At 53.9% G+C, this 18638-nt stretch overlaps 1 protein-coding gene across 1 annotated transcript; it reads right to left on the reverse strand.

The window, feature by feature from the left end:
• Positions 1 to 1133: 1133 nt before the first annotated feature.
• MAT1A (methionine adenosyltransferase 1A) lies at positions 1134 to 18366 on the reverse strand. Its single transcript, XM_027597006.1, has 10 exons — positions 18146 to 18366; positions 17705 to 18062; positions 14294 to 14371; positions 13386 to 13508; positions 10146 to 10258; positions 9749 to 9892; positions 5639 to 5857; positions 4331 to 4513; positions 3909 to 4042; positions 1134 to 3274 (listed from the first exon to the last, which is right to left on the reverse strand). Exons 2-10 carry the CDS (start codon positions 17796 to 17798, stop codon positions 3172 to 3174), a joined length of 1191 nt encoding a protein of 396 aa, XP_027452807.1. The 5' UTR covers positions 17799 to 18062; positions 18146 to 18366; the 3' UTR covers positions 1134 to 3171.
• Positions 18367 to 18638: the final 272 nt, after the last annotated feature.

Genomic DNA, 18638 nt, shown 5'->3' on the forward strand with positions numbered 1-18638 from the left:
CAAGGACACCCCACTGTCCTTGGTAGGCTTTCCTCCTACCCACTGGCTTCCCCTACCCATGTCCTTCACCACTTCCACAACACTGTGACACTTGAGGGCTTTGTGGCTCAGAAGTGGCTTCTCCTTCTTGCTCTCACTCATCATTTGGCCTTTGATGCCCATAAAGCCCATTCCTTCACCGCCTTCCCTCTTAGGCAAGCATTCCAATGTTTCACGGGTGTCTTTTTCTGTTCTTATGAAACGTGGATTATATTCTAGGAAAAGCAGGTCACTGCATGGCCCCTGTAGTTGCTGCTCAAGTCACTGATTCTGTCTCATGCAAGCCTATGGCCTTTGGCTTTCTTTGCCTCTCTGCCACATTCCCAGGTCTCGGCCGCACTTCTGCCCTTCCTGGCACCTGGACCAGCCCGTCTCAAAGCCTTCTCACGTGGCTTTCTCCTCAGCCTGGACCTGGATGTTTCTCCGGAGCGGGGTCCTCTCCCCACAGCCTGCTTGTAGGACACAGTGCAGGAAGCGTCCCCCCACCCCGCCAAGGACTCTCTTTCCAGGGGCTTCTGCTCCCACAGTCTGCTAATACAAATGTCACCTGTTAATTCTCCTCACACAGTGTGTGAAAGGGGGTTGTGCCCCTTTAAACCTGTTTAAAGGTCTGGTTCATCTCTCTGCAGACAAAAACCCTCCTTCACTCCCTTCATTTGACTTCAGTGATTCAGCCAACAGACAACATGGCCTGAGTGCCCCCCTCATGACAGTCTTGCTGCAGATAATCTGCAGGGAGGGCACCAGGCCGAGGGGCGGTAGCACATGGTGATGGAGCGCTTGGGAGATTGGGGAGCCCCTTGCCAGCCGGGTGCCTGGGTCACGTTCCTCACCCTCTGGGCCTCAGGTTCTCCCCATGAAACTCAGCTGGGTGTGGTGAGGGATAAATACAGAAATGTGGTGACAACGCAGTCGCTGGGGATGTGGAAGCCTTAATCTATGCCAGAGAAGCCCACACAGACAGGAACAGGGGACCGTGGGTGGGGGAACACAGAACAGGGGGTACCACCCCTTTGCTCAGGGCTGGGGGATGCTCCTCAGAGGTGGGGTGTCTGGAGGTTTGCAGACAAAAACTAAGCAGAGAGTAGTTGTTCTTTCAGTTTGACTCACTGAAGGGCTGTTTATTCCGTTTGATTTATCCTGTCATAGCAGGAGCTGTTAAAAAAGGTTCTAGATTCTTATAAACAATGTTGACACCAAAAAAGATCTTGTTTCTCTAGGGAGTGGGGAAAGTATACAATTGTGAATTTTGACTTCTAATATGGCCTGAGTGAGAGGAACTCGCTGTCCACAAACCTGCACCTCCCTCTCCTGGAAGGAGAGCTTGAGACTTGCTGGGTGATCGGTGCCCGCAGACACACCAGAGCCTCCAGAACAGACACAAGCTCTAGGCTTAGATGCAAATTTGGGCTTCTTTTTTCTTCCCGGAAGGGCTGCCTTTTCTCTGACGGAAAGAGAAGAGCCTCGGGTCTTTGTGCTTCAGGCCTAGAGCCCAGATGCTGGCAGTCTTTTCCCCAGATGAGGCTTCGTGGGCTGCCTGTCCCAGCCAGAATCAGCATCACACGCCCTGGAAAGAAGCCCAGTCTCCAGCTCTTGGGATCTGTGGAGGCCCCCACCCAGCCTGTGGTCTGGGCAGCTAGGGAGAAGGCCGAGATGCTGCTGTCAGAGGCCCAGGCTGAGGACAGGCAGGGTAGGTAGTGCTGGCCAAGGATGGAAAGGCAGGTGAATGTGCAGCTTCCAAGACCTTAGCACACCGAGGAACACTCAGGCCCCGTGGGTACTGTGGCCCAGAAGCCACCTGGCAAGGCAGGATTCCCTCATGACATCCCAGCCAACTTGTCTACCACTAGGAGTTCAGCCCTGCCATCTGGGTCACAGATGTTTGGGCCTCACAGTTGGCCTCTCTGAAAGGGGCATCTGAGGGGCTCACCCACTTATTCTATTTTTTTTTAAGATTTTATTTATTTATTTGACAGAGAGATAGACAGAAGTGTACAAGCAGAGGGAATGGCAGAAGGAGAGGGAGAAGCAGGCTCCGCACTGAGCAGGGAGCCCGATGCAGGACTCGATCCCAGGACCCTGGGACCATGACCTGAACTGAAGGCAGCCGCTGAACCGACTGAGCCACCCAGGCGCCCTCACCCACTTATTCTAATAGTGGGTATATAGTAGGGCTCAGACAACGAGGCTGAAGAGAGAGAAGGACTTGAAGGACACAGGGTTCTGGGGCCCTAAGGGGCTGGCCACCTGAGTTGGCCACCTGAGCTTCTCTGTCCTGACTTTGCATATCACCGGGCTCACCAAGAGCCAGGGGTTAATCCCCTAATCGCAGCAACCTCAGGTCTTCAGGGCAGAGGTCACACAGCTTCATCTCAAATCTGCTTTGTCATTGCTCAGGCCTGCATCTGGCATGAGATGGCAACGGGGCTGGGGGGCGTACGGGTTCCTGAGTCAGAGCTCCGCGACTCATGTCTAGGTCCTGACACGTGTGGCTATGGGACCTTGGGGAAGTTACCTACGTAGTCTGTGCCTCAGTTTCCCCCTATAGAAGTGGGAATGAGGTGTTAACCTCATCATGTTGCAGTGAAGAAGAAATGAGATCAGTAATTAGCTCAGTCCCTCACACGTTTGTAGACGCTTAGATGTCAGCCCCTGTTCCTATCTTGGCCAGATGCCTAGCCCGGGAGGCCTCTGTGAAGGCCCTGGCTTAGGACACAGGCCACAGATGTGAAGGGCTGACCCGGCACACCCAGGATCCCTGAGATCTGTGAGGGAGGAGCGGACCGCTCACGGGGGAGGTGAGTGAGGGGATTTACTCTTGATAGGGATGGTTTTTCCACTAAATGAACATGGCCTAGGTCTGAGGGAAAAGCAGGGGAACATTGTGACCACCCTCCTGAGGAGATGTGACCCCCAGCACCAGCAAGCCTCCTGCCATTCACAGTGATGACAGCACAGGGCTAACCCTAGGGGTGTGGCTTGGTCCAGGAGGGGGTGGGGGGTGGGAAGGCACTCCCTGGGAGGGCAGTCAGAGCCCTGGGTCTGGGACATGTGAGAGCTGGGGTGCTGAAGAAGAGGAAGCAGGCCACCCAGATGCCTTCAGAGCCAGGCCCGGCCCCACTCCCACCAGCTCTAAAACACAAGCTTCTTGGGAATTTCCCACGGGAACTCGCTTCTTCCGAAATGGCCATAGCACGCCGTCTTCTGGTAGATGGGCTTCTTCAAATCCAAATCCCTGCACAGTCAGCAGAGGAAAGGGTCATTTTAAATGGAAAAGGAGCACAGAGTTTCTCTGAATTTTGAGCCCAGCAGTGATTATCAGAGTGTGATGGTCTTTGCATGGAGTGTCCCCACTCAGAGCAATTTCCCATAAACTTCCTGTCTGTGCCACACCATACCTTCTGAGATGACTGTCACTGGCCCTCAGGAAACAGGCTCAGACAGACACACCCAGGACCCAGAATTTGAATTCTGGCCTCACCGTGCCTCTCTCCTCTCCACTCCACTGGCCTGGCGCAGACCAACATCACCAAGCTCCAGAAAGCAGGGATGGCATTAGAAACAAAGGGAGATGGGACTAGACCTGCTGGCTCACTTCTCAGCATTCGGCTTTACGATTACTTTTCTATGACCCTCCCCCACCACCTGCCCCAAGATGGCCCCACTGGAGTGTCTCGGGGCCAGCCTCCTTCAGCCTGAAAGCAGGCATCCTGCATTTGGGGTGTCTGATGTGCCGGTCCAGGAGCCTGGACGCCCTCCTGCTTTGGGGAGGCTGAAAGTCCTTCCTTCTGTCTCGCTTCCAGTGGAACCGAGCCTCTGGGTGAGGGAGGAGGAGGGGCCTGTCCGGCAGCGGTGGGCGGCGCTTTTACCTGACGATGACACCGGGCCGAAGGTCAAAGTTCTTACTGACCACATCTAGCAGCTCTCTCTCTGTCTTCTGAGAGCTTCCGTAGGTGAAGATGGAAATGGACAGTGGCTTAGCCACACCAATGGCATAGGAAACCTTCCAGAAGAGAGCAGGGTCAGGGGCAGAAGCTTCTGTGCAAACATCCTCAGGGAGGGGCAGCTGGAGCCACCCACTTGCCCAACATGCTCCCCAACCTTGTCTGCCTAGAAAAATCCCCACCATCTTCACAGTGATGTATGCCTGTCTCCTAGAAGATTTTTTTCCCTCCCTCAGGTTTTCAGGGTACGCGCCCCAGTGCCCTTGGCAAAGTGTGTGGGCGTCCCACCGGGCCAGCACGTCCTCACCCAGGGCCGAGATGGGGTGGTCAGAGTGGGGCCCACCCACCTGCACGAGCACTCTCCGGCAGAGCCCCGCTTTCACCAGGGACTTGGCCACCCAGCGGGCCGCGTATGCCGCCGAGCGGTCCACCTTGGTGTAGTCCTTCCCAGAGAAGGCCCCGCCACCGTGCGCCCCCCAGCCACCATAGGTGTCCACGATAATCTTACGGCCAGTGACGCCCGCGTCCCCCTGCAGAGGGAAAGGAGGACAGGGAGGGAGGAGATAAGAACCAGAGTGCGCAGAGAGCAGGGCAGGAGGGCAGCTGGAGCACGCTGAAGGCCGCTGGGCTTACGTGGAAAGGGTGCCCTGAAGCTGCCTGCGGGCATTTTTCAAGACCTGCCCTGCCCCCCAGAGCTGGAAACCTTGGTCTTTAACCCCAGTTCAGTCACTGACCAATTCCAGAAGCCAGGTAACCTGCCAGAGCCCCATGAGAAAGTGCAAACAATGGGCCAGAGGCTGGAATCCCAGCCAGCTTCTACTTCAGTCTTTGTTTTTGTGAGTCAGTCATGCTGGAGAAATCCAACTGCAGGCAGGAACTGTGCTAAGTACACCCCAGGCTGTGGCCCTGGCTGGTGGCACCCGGCACATGCCACGGTGCCCATTTCCTCCCGTGTCTGCTCTGTGCAGCATCAGGCAACCACCATGTTTTGAAAGGGCAGGGGCTCCGTGTTCAGTGTTTTGGGGAAAGACTGCGTACTCTATCCCCCTGCTTAGAGACCCACCATTCCCACCAGCACATCTAGGCTTTGAGAAGTCCTACAAGAAAGGACAGTAAGCTTTGCCTTCCTTTTACCCTGTGTTTCTGCAAGACATTTGGTCATGGAACCCATTACGGGGGCTCCGCTTGGTGGCAACACATCCCCAGTTGAGGCACCCCTGGCAGAGGTCAAGCAGCCTCTCTCCTTCCTCTCTCCTGGAGAGAGAGAAGAAAGGGGGCAGCAGGGGTCCCCATCGAAACACCTGCCCCCACGCAAGTTGAAGGCAACCTGTGGCGAAGACCCCGTACTGCCACCTGGGGAGGCCGGTCATCGGCAAGGGTGATTTGGCAGCTCAGCAGGGTGAGGTAGCAGCGTAGGCAAGTATGACCAGGGGAGGCTGGGCAGCACTAGGTGGGAGGGTTCTGGGGACATGTCCCAGTTCCGCATGCACTGACGCACACACAGCAGGCCCCACGGAGTGCGAGCCGACCTCATGTTCTGCCCAGGCCCAGACGTGGCTGAGCCACACAAAGCCACCTCCTCCTTTGTGCTCCGGCAAGTAAGCAACCCCAGTAACAAAGGCAAATCAGGACTCTGCTCAGAGGCAAGGGCGCACCTGGGGACCGCCAATGACAAACCGCCCGCTGGGCTGCAGGTGGTAAATGGTGTCTTCGTCCAGGTACTTGGCGGGCACCACGGCCTTGATCACCTGCTCCTTTAGGGCCTTGCGCATGTCCTCCAGGGTTATGTCCTCGTTGTGCTGTACGGAGATGACGATGGTGTGGATGCGCATGGGGATGACCGCGCCATTGTCCTGGGTGTACTCAACTGTCACCTGTTGGGTCACAAGGGCAGGAGATGCGCTGAGCTGGGGACACATCGCTGCCAGGGACAGACACCCAGGAGCCAAGTGAGGGGGGCCTCCTGTCCTCCAGGGGCCTCCAGGAAAGTTAATCTGACATCTTCTTATGTTTGAGCAATTGCCACGTGCTATGTATGGGATGACTGGGTATGAGGCATAAGCTATTCCCACCTATGACCCCTATTAGTGCCCCTTAGAGACTCAGGGTTACAGAGTTTCCTCTCATTTGTGACCCAACTAGACTCCTCCCCTTCTGTCTCAGAGGGCTCTGGGTGCCAACAAATGTCCCCCTGGCCAAAGCCCTCTCTTGACACTCCACGGCCTGGAGCCAAGGTATCCCAGCTTCTGCCAAAGAGCACAGGCCTCCACGGGCCAGGCCGGCTGCCCCAGCCCCTCAGTGGAAGAGCTCTGGAAGTGCATGGGGCCAGGGGACTTGCCTGCTGGAGGGACAGGGTGAGAGGGGCTCGGGTCAGGCTGGCTGAAATTGAGGGGGCAGCAAGCTCTGGATGGCCAGCCTCTGGGTGTCTGAGCTAAAGAAAGGAAAAGCAGAGAGCACGTGGAGGGAAGGAGCCCACCTGCAGTACCCCTGCAAGTGAGCAGTTCGAATGCTCACTTCTACCCACCTGGGTCAGTGCTGTGCCCGTTCTGGGCATTACCAGTCTGGGCACACCAGGCTTGCAGAGCGAGAGCGAAGGAGACAGTGAGGACAGCAGGTGAAGCTGGGAAAGCAGCTAGAAGAGGTGCCCAAAGCTGTGGGAAGCTGTTGCTCACCCTGTTTTAAAGATAGGAGAGCTGAGCCTTCAGAACCTAAGTACCTTGGTCAAGATCACACAGCTGATAGAGCTGGGCTCTGCCCTGGGGCTACGTGGCCCCGTAGCTGGGGCTCTGCCCAGCAGAAGGCTGCCACTCAGGGCCCTGAGGGACACGCAGGAGCCACAGGCCCCAGTGCCCCCCGAGGCAGTGTGGACCCACTGGGGTGGGGGGGCCTGGGGTACGTGGGGGCTGCAGGAGTGCGACTAGGCCAGCTCTCCCTGGTAGCAACACCCTGCCCCAGGGCCTTGAGAGGACCTCGGGACAGCCAACAGCGCCTCCCCGGGGCTGTGCCTGCAGCAGGATCTCCACCTGCCCAAGGGCCCTCCGATATCCACCAAACACCGGCCTGTTCCAAACTACTACTCTGTGTCCTGCCTGGTTCAAAGAACCAGAGGGTGGAGTCCAGAAGGAGGAAGAGAATGAGCCCTGCCCACATGATGTCTGATCCTAGCGCAAGAGGCAGGTGCGCATGAACATCTGCGTACAGAGAACAACCTTTAAATGCTGGGCTACGTACACACAGCTGCGACAGGGAGCCAGAGCTGGGGTGGGGGCTCCCAGGAGGGGAAGCCTGTGGCCGCTCTGGGACCACTCCCCCGCTCCCTGGACTTCCCACTCGGCCAGCTGTAAGCCCCAGGCAGCATCCATGTAGAACCACACAACTGCAGCAGGGCAAAGGGTTCCAAGTACGCCCCTTATCTCTCCATGTCAGCAAGATGTGGGGAAAAATACACCACGGAAAACACAACTCTGACCAGGTATAAAAATAGCCATCCGCACTGCCACTCAAGTCTCCATATCAGCAGCAAGAGTTTGTTCAGGTGGAAAGACTCATCCTGTTCACGGTCAACACTCTGCTTAGATGATGAAAGTCCTTCTCATATGGGCTCTGGAGCCGGCCCAGAAACCGGTCCTGACACAGTGCGGCGCACAGTGAAGCAGCTGCAGGCGGGGACCCTCGGACGGCCGGGGCAGACCCCTACCCGTGCGTCTGCAATGCCAGGGTTTCGCCCCCCACCTTGCAGCAGGCCAGTGAGGCGGATTTCGGTGTCCAAAGTAGCATTAAGAGGTTTCCGTGCAGCACTGCAGGAAGGGAGCCCCCAGAAGAGCACATCCTCGCCCCCACCCCCCGCCGTGGGCTTGGAAGCCTTCAAGGACTAAGCGAGATGATGCAGGCCTTCCCTGTTTCGTCCGGTCCCATGGCGGTGCCTCCGGGCCTCCCTGTCACACAAGGAAAAGCAAAGCCCTGTCGCTCGGCTTCTCCCACCCCAGTTCCACTGATTCTGTGTTCCGTGGATCTCCACCGCACTTCCCGTCACAGCACGGCTCTGGCCCAGGACGGGGGCCAGGCGCGCCAGCATCTGTGTGCCCCTCTCTTTTGATGCCACCACAGTCTTTGCATGATAGCTCCCCTGCGCCACAACCTCAGAGAACCCGAGGAGTGCTGGTGGTTCCACTCCCCACCGAGGGGTCACGTGGAGAACACCACAAAGGGTTAGCTTGAGGCCGCAAATGCACTTCCTTGCCCTCTGTGAGGCCTCCCACCTGGGCTGAGAAGGATGCACCTCGGTGCAGGTGGGGTAACAGGACAGTCACGTGCTCCATGCTGAGCTACACAACCGCATGTGCTGAATTCCAACTACAGGAGCCAGAGAAGGCCCCGTGAGGTGGCGGCCACCAGGGAAAACCACAGGAGGTGGGGGCTTTGCTGGCCACTCATGGACAGGGGAGAACCGAGAAGATTCCAGGTAAGGTGGAGGGTGCGAGCACAGGTGCAAAGCACTGGAAACAAGGGGAACATGAGTGAAATCAGCCAGATTAAGCAGACTGGGGGAGGGGAGGTAGAGGAAGGTAAAACCGGAAGACCATAAAAGGCTTGGAATACCAGAATAACAAGCAGGGGGTTTGTCCCCCTGTAGGAAGCAGAAAACTGCTGAGGATTCTACTATATGTTGGCTAACTGAACATAATAATAATTAAAAAAAAGAAATTAAAAGTCCGAAAGGAGTTAAGGGGAGTTTCCAGGCAGGGAGAATCCTCGGGAGGGCACAGTGCGGATCCTGGCCCTGGGAACCAAGCTGGAGAAGAAGAGATGCTCTGGAGGGAGAATGCCTAAGGCAGGGTGGAGACAGAGAGGGTGCCGAGCAGGAGGGGGGGCACCACCACACACCCTTGAGCTGAGGAGGAGGTGACACTGAAGCTGCACACGATGGCTCTAGGGCACGGGTGTTTACAGGGTGGATGAGAAAGATGGACGCTGATTCAGAGACCCTGCAGGTAGAAGCTTGGGGTGCTGAGTGGGACACGGTAGAAATTGGGTGTGAGCGTGGGTGGAGGGAGAGGGTGTGCAAGAGGTGCCAAGGACCTGCTGGAGGGCGAAAGAGGAGCCAGGGGAGGAGGCCCCAGGAAAGGGGCCCGCAAGGTCACCAGGGTTAAACAGGGCAGGGACGCGGAGCGTGGAGGCAGACAGGGCCCTTCCACGTCGGCTAACTCTTGCATCACGGCTGACCTTCAAATGTGGACGTTGGTGAGGACTTTCCCACTGCCTGGAGGGGCGATGTTAGGGCCCGAGGGGACAGAGAGTCCGAAACAGCAAAGGGAAAGCCTTTTTATGAGAAACAGGGGTAAAGGGCCACAGTGAGACGCAGACAACACTTGTCAACTAGTGTTTAGTCTTTGCTCAAGGGGTGGAGGCCTGTGAGGTGGAAGGGCAGTGACCGAAAGTCTGAAACTGATTAAGCACCGTGTGGCAGGAGCCAGGAAATCACATGACCAGAGTCAACATCTGCTAAGAAGGCAAAAAAGAAAAATCTAGAACGGTTCTTTCCATTTTTCTGTATTTTAAACATTTTTTCATAATAAAAAAAAATTGGGAGAGAAAACATCTAGACCTGAAGAGTTTTCAAATAAATAGTTCTTTTCACAATCAATAATTCTTTGAGTGTCCTGACTGAACATTTTGATCTTAATCATGACATGAATCAAGAGGGTCTGGGGGCACTGGAAGGGCGCGTCTGGGGCTCCACGGGGGAGCGAAAGGAGGAGGCTCACCTGAGTCTTGGAGTCAGGCCGCAGCCAGGGGAGGACCCCGGAGCGTCTGAGGTCTGCCATCCGGGCGTTGAGTTTGTGAGCGAGGATAACAGTGAGGGGCATGCACTCTTCCGTCTCATCGGTGGCATAGCCGAACATCAAACCCTAGAGCAGGGGAGAGGGCCGACTGAGCAAGGCCCACTTTAGATCACGGGACAACTTGCTGCCAGTCTAACACTTGGCTGCTACTCCGGCCAAGTGTGTTGGGTCCCTCGTGCACGCACCACCCGCACGGGACTGTGCTCAGTCCAGCACTCATGACTCTCCCAGCCAGCCCCTTCTGGGGGTCCGAGCCAGGGAGGAGACAGGCAGTGCCATCCCGACGGCCTGACAAGGCGCCCACGCCCCCTTTAGTTACCTGGTCTCCAGCCCCGACGTCCTCCTCACTCCTGTCCAGATGTACGCCCTGGGCGATATCCGGGGACTGCTGCTCCAGAGCCACCAGCACGTTGCAGGTCTTGAAGTCAAAGCCTAGGCAGAAGGGAGAGGGGGGCTTAGTGGGGACACAGGTCAGGCAGAGCATGGCTGTGAGCTTCCTGGCCGACTGCTCCACTCCTGACGTGGCATTTGGTGTTGGGGCGGGTGGTCTCTCACCAGCTGGGGTCTGTCTGGGCTCAAAGCTGAGGCCCAGGGGTGGGGAAGCCCATGCACCCTTCCCATATGATCATCTAGAACTCTAAGTCAAAAAAAATCCTCCACAGTGCATTTTACTATATTAAATTATACCCAGATTAAAAATATATATCCTAGGGCACCTGGATGGCTCAGTTGGTTAAGCGTCTGCCTTCAGCTCAGGTCATGATCCCTGAGTCCCAGAATCGAGTCCCACGTCGGGCTCCCTGCTCAGTGCAAAACCTGCTTCTCCCTCTGACTCTCTCCCCTCTCATGCTCTCTCTCGTGCTCTCTCTCTCTCTCTCAAATAAATAAATAAAATCTTAATATATATATATATATATATATATCCTGCACAGAACTGCAGTATAAAAACCAGATCAAGAGCTACAGCTACTCTGGCTGAAGAGCAGGTGGGTGACTCATGGCCCTGTCCCCTTAGGCACCTTCTAAGATCTAGGCTGAAAATCGCCTTCCAGCACTGCAGTTCAGAAGCCCAGGGATGTGCCTGATGCAGATATTAAATATATTGGACAAATACAGCGCACAGAAACTACTCAGACATGCTCCCAGACCTAGAGTCCTCTGATCCCAGGCGATGCACAGGGCTTGGAGCAAAATGGAAAAGGCACCCCTCTGGAGGCTGAGGCCCCATCTGCCCATCCCCAAAGGTCAGGCACAGAGATGGAGGCTGTTCTCTCCAGCAAGGGGCTGCAGGCCCGGAACTGGTTCACGGAGGTTCGGCCAGTGGCTGCCCAGCCCAAGGAGCCCAGGAAGGGGCTGCCACGCCTGGACAGCACACTCATCTCCCTGTAGGTCCTCGGGCCTTGCTGGGCTCAGCCATGCGGACTGCGTGAATGAGGGGCTGAAACTGACAGAGGCTCCACCACAAGGTCAAGTGTTAGTGACAAGCTGAGTAGCTGTCACTCTCTTGCCAGTCTATTCAACCTAGGCTGCCAGTGTGAGCTTACTAAAACCAACCAACCAACCAACCCAGATCCAGTCTATTGTTTCTGTACATGCTTCACGTGGGGACCTCCCGCCAAATGAAGCAGAGGCCAAGCCCCTCAGCCCCGCCCAGCCCCACCCCGCTGAACCGCTCTAGCCAAATGCGCTTAGGTGTAGCCTTCAGCGTGGCTGGCTTTTCTACCTCCACTAGGTGTCTCGGTGTAGAATAATCCCCCTCCTCCTCTGACTCCCCATCCCCACACACCCAAATTCAACCAGTTCTCAGTAAATGTCCCTAGGTGTCCCCTCCCCCTCCCTCCCTTCACAGCACACTGTGCCACCGGCTGGCCACAGGGCACCTCATACTGCACCATTTAATGCCAGGCAGTGCCCCCACTCTGGGAGCATCAGGACGCCTTTGTCCCTTGCAGCTTCCTGTTCCCAGCAAACGCTTTTGGATGCACAAACCAATGAACCATCTTTAGAGGGCTGCCAAGGACTCACCATGGTGCATTAAACATTTTGCATTTTTCCTAATCACTCTCTAAATGGTGAATCTTCTCAGCTCTGCAACTCCATCAAGGGCTCCGAGTGATTAGGAAACGGCATTCAGGGGACCAAGGGGAGAGGAGCAGGGCTCAGAAAGGCAGCCAGTCCAGTGACTATGGCCCAGAGCCGTAAGGGGCAGTTAGCCTGGCCCCCCGCCCCGCAGGGCAGCCACCATGCTGCACAGGGTCCTCTGGGTGCAGGCACGGGGATAAGCTGGGCACAGCAGAGCTGGGCTCTCTTTCGCTTCTCTTTCTCTAGGGGACATGGCCTCCTGGGAAGTCTCCTTTCCACCTAGTACAGAACAAGACTTGCTCTTGAATAAGGTCTACACGTATGTAAACAATCGGCTTTTCCTTGTAGAACACGGTGAAGGCTCTGCAGGGTGGCATGTGGGGAAGCTGCTGATTGGGGACAGAGCGTTTCCTCTATGAACACTCTTGTGCACTGACTGGGAGATTCTGCTTGTGCTCACTGGTTCTCCTCCTGCTGATTCCTGACATGGATCCCCCCAAACTTTTATGTGCTCAAATGAGTGCTCTGGGCAGCTCCGAAGGCGGCTGCGCTGAGCTTCTGTGTCTGCACCCTCAGTGGTGTGGGGCTCTCGCTCATATGGGTGCAGTGCCTCATTCTAGCCTGCCCTGACCCACGCGGCGGCGCATGTCACCCTAAAGACCCAGTAGCTGGGAGGTCAGTGCACACAGGCCTTCAGCATCTGGCTCTCGCATGCTGTTCTCTGAGACCGCTCCAGGCTGGGCCCCTTCCCGGCCTGCCCCGTCTCAGATGTTGGAATTCGCTTTGGGCCCTTCTGTTCTTTCCAACTGTCTCCTCCCATGCCCGCCCTGATCACGGCGCTCCTCCTCACTTCCTGCCAGGGCCTGTGTCCCTTCCCTGGAATGCAGGCTCCCGCACTGCCTGGCACTGGAGCCCACCTTAGCCAGCTTGTCCCCTTCACCGGCCTTGGGTACCGGTTCTGGGCGGAGTCGCCTTTTTCTCTATCATGAGAAGCAGCATAGGGAAGCAGAAAGCACAGGAGTCCACATGGGCAGCCACCTGCTGGCCGTCACCTTACACAAATTATGGACATTCCCAAGCTTCAATTTCCTCATCTGCAGGAGGAGTACGGCAGAGGGCCTCAAACAGTTAAAAGGACACCTGCAAGGAGCAGCCCCAGGGCCTGGCAGAGAACACGTCCCCAGCAGGGGGCAGCTCCCCTTACTCAGTGGGTGCTTCTCTCTTCCAAAGCCTTTGCCTGCACCACGAAGACCAGAGTCAAAAATGGATGGACGGACAGACAGACACGGGGTAGTTCAACTGGGTGCCGTCACATGGGCCACCGTGCTGTTGCCAGAGACTTTGACCCCTGACCCTGCTAGGAGGGTCTAGGAATGTTTTCCTCCCGGTGGTATTTGCACTAGCCGAGGACCAAGAGCCTCAGCTCGGACGCAGGGTCGGGGCGCCCACGCGTCTCAGACCCGGGGCCTTTCCTCACCCTTGGCAGAGTCGTCATAGCCAATGTGCCTGATGGCGCTTCTCACCACCCGCTGGTAGTCCACCGTGGCCGTGGAGGTGATCTCGCCGCAGAGCAGCACCATGCCCGTCTTACACACCGTCTCTGCGAGACAGGGAGAACAGTTGGTGGCCACAAGCCAGCGGAGGGGAGCCCCCCTCCCAGACCTCTCGCAAAGAGTCTCACAAAGCATGGATTCCGGACATAAGAGAATAATGCTAACAAACAGAGTAAACCCCAGCAGAAGTGCTGAGCACGGGTAGATCCCTCCCGGGGCACTACACTTTGGACAGAACGGGTCACATTTCGCCTTCGCAGCCAGCGAGCCACCTCCTGCTCGTGTCATCTTGAACCACTTATTTAACCTCTCTCAGTCTGCTTCCCTGTCTGCTACCTGAAGACCACAGTTCCACTGGACTGCTGTGTGGATCAGGGTGAGACCATGGGGGTAGGCGGCTGTCACATAGAATGCATGCGGGTGCCTCTCCCACCCCTTCTTGCTAACGCTGCACCAGGCTGAGATCCTGAGATCAAGGCGGGCCAAACTTCTCACTGGCTAGTCACAAAGATATCAGGGTGAGGGCCACCCTCAGAGGGCACAGGTCCCTGCGGTGCTCAGTGCAGAGGCTAGGGCAGTGCTGGAGAGGGAGGAAGCCGTCTGTGCGGCACACAGTGAGGACAGGGGGGCTCTGGTCTCCATGCAGGCACCCCCTCTCCTGTGACCTTGGCCAAGGCCCTGATTCAGCTGCACCCATGATCACTTCGGGGGCCCCCCAGGCGCTGGGGCCCCTGACTCCCTGCTGTGCCCAGAGCCCCAGCACAGGCACCAGCAAAGGCCTCGAGCCCAGCCCGCTGAGGTCTTCAGCAGGGAGGGAGCGGGTGTTTCTTACCACAGGCCACCTTGGCATTGGGGTCCTGCTTCAGATGGGCATCCAGCACGGCATCACTGATCTGGTCACAGATCTTGTCTGCACAAGAATGAACATGTGTGAGAATCATAGAAATATTAGGTATAACAAACTGAAATGTTAAAATAATTAGGTATTTGGTAAGTTTACATATCAAATTCACCTACCTAAGAGGACACTTTTTTAAATATAAAAAATTAAGAACTTTTTGAAATTTTTATTTCTTCCCATTTCTGCCTAATTTTGGATGATTTATATTAGATAAACTCATAGGGTTCCCTAAAAAAGAAATACATCCCAAAATCAGTTCTAAGAGACTAAAGCAATTCACAATGCACACCAAACACACACACACATAGACAGACATACAGACACACACACACATTCTCCTACTAAAAAGCCTCTTGTTCCTCAAGATATTCCCTTTAAGTCTAAAATCTAGAAAACTCCTAGAAATAGAAGTTAAAATAGCTAACAACATTGGCGAGATTAGGTGCCAACACGTAAAATCAGATGGGACAAACAGATACATTGCTCCGCAGGTTCTAGAAGCTGCAGTGTACTGTATATACGATGCTACGCCCAAATCCACCACCCCACCCACAGGAATTCCAGAAGAGAGCCTCTATACATCGCTGCTGTTCTACAGAACATTTCCATAAGCAGCTCTCAGATCATGCGCATGGCCACGCAGCCTCCTGAAGGCTAGATGTTCTAACAGCTGGGTTTGACCTCAGTCAAGGTGGAACTGACAACAGCTCAGCATAAGCTGGGATTTGATCTTCTTTTTTCACTACTTGCCTTAAGGACTCTACATGGTTGAGCTTGCAGACCCTCAATGCATTGCACTGTGGAAAAATCCACTCTTGTGTTGGGGTTGTGTGAACTGTCACTGTTCAGTTTCAGAAATAAAAGTGACATCTATTTACACATATTACATCTCAATTAATGTTCCCATAGAGTTTGCTCTTAATAGATTAATAAGTTTTTTTTTTCCAGTTTTATCAAGGTATAATTGGTGTACAAAAAATCTGCATAAAATTAAAGTATACAATTTGGGGAGTCTGGACATGCGAATACACTTACGTGACCATCACCATAAACAAGGTAATAAACATATCCATCACCTCCAAAAGTTTCCTTGTGTCCTTCTGTTTTGTTTTAGCTTTTCAGTTTTCATATTAAGGATCCAGATCCAGAATCAAGTGGTTCTGCTCTCACAAGTGCACCATTTAAAATGTTAACGTCAATGCAACTTAAAATATTAATCTGCCATTCAAGGTGAATTCTCTAAACTTTCCTTCAGAAACTGCTACTACACCTTGAGGCTCTCTGTGCAACCTCCCCCCATTGTCAGATCCTGGTTGTAAATCTAGGTTTGTCCAAGGTCACCGCCTCTGCACACCCCTACCAATGAAGGCCTGCTGCTAAAATATCCCTTTTAGGCCTACCCATCAGGACTCCTAGGGCTGCTCACAAGACGACTATGGCTGACTCTGCTTCCTTCAAGGACGCAGGTCACATGTACTCAGTCCACACAGGGCAGTGGGATAAGGGGTGTTAGGGATAAAGCTGGAGCTAAGCAATAGTGTTAAGATAGCTCCACAGACTAAAGGAATGCCTAAGGAGGCCCTATCTGGACAGTCTCTTTAGGTTTTCGGAATTTCTATCGATATTGCTCAGTAGCTTTAAGGTAATCAATAGCTGGTTTTCTTGGAAGTTGAAGAAAGCATTCATATTATCCTCCTGGTGGAGAAGTCAGCACTGGAATGACAAGCAAGCCATCACCAAGCCTTAGGGGAAGCTGACTTACATGGACAGTTAATTGATTGTGGCAAGTGAAAGGAGAGTCAGACAAACTGAAAGGCTACCATGAACTACCAACTGGTTGGCTAGAATTTTTCTTCTCTGTCCACTGAGCACACTGCTGTATGTACGAGGGGAGCACTGGCCACTGTGTGTCAAGGATGCATGTCCACATCCTCTGAGTGGAGCAAATCCTTCTCCTAACCCATGTATGGTCTTCATGTGTTACACACAGAAATGAATCTGAGGTTACGAGCATTATAGACCTAGAGACTTTATAAAGTTGTGCACAATGAAAGAGGCTATTTGTTTTGAATTGAGCTAAGTCACCTACAAAACCCAGCTTAAGCCAAGGTTTCTCAACAGCGTTACTGTTGACATTTGGGGCTGGAAAATTCCTTGTTGTCGGGGGGAGGGTCTTGTGCATTCAGGATGTTTAGAAGCATACCTGGCCTCTATCCACTAAGTGCCCGTAGCACCCCAACTCCTCATGGCAGAGTTATGACAGACAACCAAAAATGTTTTCAGATAATACAAAATGCCCTTAGGGGAAAAGGGGCAGCATCGTCCCTTGTTGAGAACCACTGGCTAAAGCATATGGAAGGAGTGGTGGGTGTGAGGAGATGTCCAGAGCTGAGTTACGAGGTATGAGAGAACATGGATGAGGAAAATGAAGAAAAGGTAGCCTTGGTGATAAGTTACCAAAACTTCAAATACTCAAATGAATTTTGAAGACGTGTTCAAAGACATAAATCAGTGTGTCTAGCCCCCAGGATTCTTCTAGAACAGTGGTTCTCAGAGTGTGGTTCTCACAGCAGCAGAGGACTTATTAAAAATGCAAACCTTAAGCCTCTTAAGGTCTTAACCCAAGACCTACTAAATCAGAGACTCTGGGGGTGGGCGCAGCACTCTGTGTTAGCAAGCCCACCGGGTGATGCCGATTATCCCTGAAGTCTGAGAACCACTGATCTCCAACCTGAGGTTCTGATCATGGGCCTCACTGTTCGCATGTGTGAGCCTCTCCCATTTCCCCACATCACCAAAAACTGCTCGAATGTTCTTCCTCTTCAGGAGGTCACCTGTACTTCTCTCAGGTAACACACCTGAGGCCTTCAGGACCTGGCGATCTATCTCAGCGACTACTAGAATGTGCTCTTCATGCCTAGACTGCACGTGCCTTACATGCCAAACTCAGTGACTGTGGTCTTGTCTGAGGGAAGATTCTCTGTTGACTTGAGTTGCTCAACAATAATAAAGCTGTATCCTCCCTGCCCCCCCAAAATATATATAAAGTTGATATTTGATGATATAATATCCCATGTATAATATGTTCCGTCAACCCACTGTGTGTCCTCTGCTGTGGGTGGAAGAGGTGGGCACAGCACGAGCCCTTGGCTTCATTACCTCGCCACTTCTCATTTCATACTCAGTGACTGTTTTACAAAACTACAAATTAATAGAATGAAAAACGCCTCATATTGTGCCTCCAGAGGTCCCACAGAGTAACCAACACAAACTGTTTTTAAGGCCTCTTGTGAAATGACCCCCCTGGCTGCGGCTGCCATGGGCCCACGACCACCTACTCACCCGGGTGTCCCTCTCCGACCGACTCTGATGTGAACATGAACGCTCCTTCTTCACTTAGAGAATGGTCACACAAGCCATCCACCGGGCCATTCATCTTTGCACACTTCTCCGCGCAGTTTCTTCAGGGTAACGATTTCAATGCCGTGACTTTGCCCGAGGTTTGTTTGGGTTTTTGGTTTTGTTGGTTTTTTTTTTTCCCCTTCTGTAAACGCAACAGGCTTGTCTTTGGCAGAGCCACGGGGCTCACTTCTGCCGAACAGCCCGCAAGCACGTGAGAAGGAGGTGAGGATGGTGAGGAGGAACTGAGCGCAGATGTGTCACTCCCTCCGACTGGTCACAGCTTGCTCCTGAGTGACTCCTATATATGGAAGAGTGAAAGTGCCTGAATAATCATGTGAGAAAATTGGAGGAGTCCATTTCCTGGGAGGGGGTTCTTCTTACCTTGAGGGATTCCAGTTGTCAGCTCGGACGTCCCAAGCGCTAGCATCTGGCCAATGTATGGTAAAGTAGGCTGTGTAGATTCTGCAGAACTGAAGCTCCTTTGGGACTCTGCTTCAGCTCTGCAGCTAATCTCCATATTGCTCCAAGGTTAACATCCCACGTTGGAGGGCGGGGGTCTGTGGTGACTCAGGGATACAAACAGGCAGCCAGGAAATCTTTCCCAGAGATACAGTTTAGGCGAAGACTGCAACACAGGGTGGCCTGTGCTATTGGGTGCTGTCCTTCCTCCCCCACACCTTGTCGGGCTTGGGCTCTCCCCCTTCTTCTACCTTCTCAGAGCTAAAGCATGCACCTGTATTCTGAGTCAGCTTGGATGTTACACAACACATTCATTTAGAAGAAAAACTTTTGAGCCCATATTTTTCTGCTAATAGAAATCGCCTAAATAGTCAATGTCTCTAAGACACTGGCAGTCACATTGACAAGCAATATG

Source organism: Zalophus californianus, chromosome 15, assembly GCF_009762305.2.
Source record: "Zalophus californianus isolate mZalCal1 chromosome 15, mZalCal1.pri.v2, whole genome shotgun sequence".
Taxonomy (NCBI): Eukaryota; Metazoa; Chordata; class Mammalia; order Carnivora; family Otariidae; genus Zalophus; species Zalophus californianus.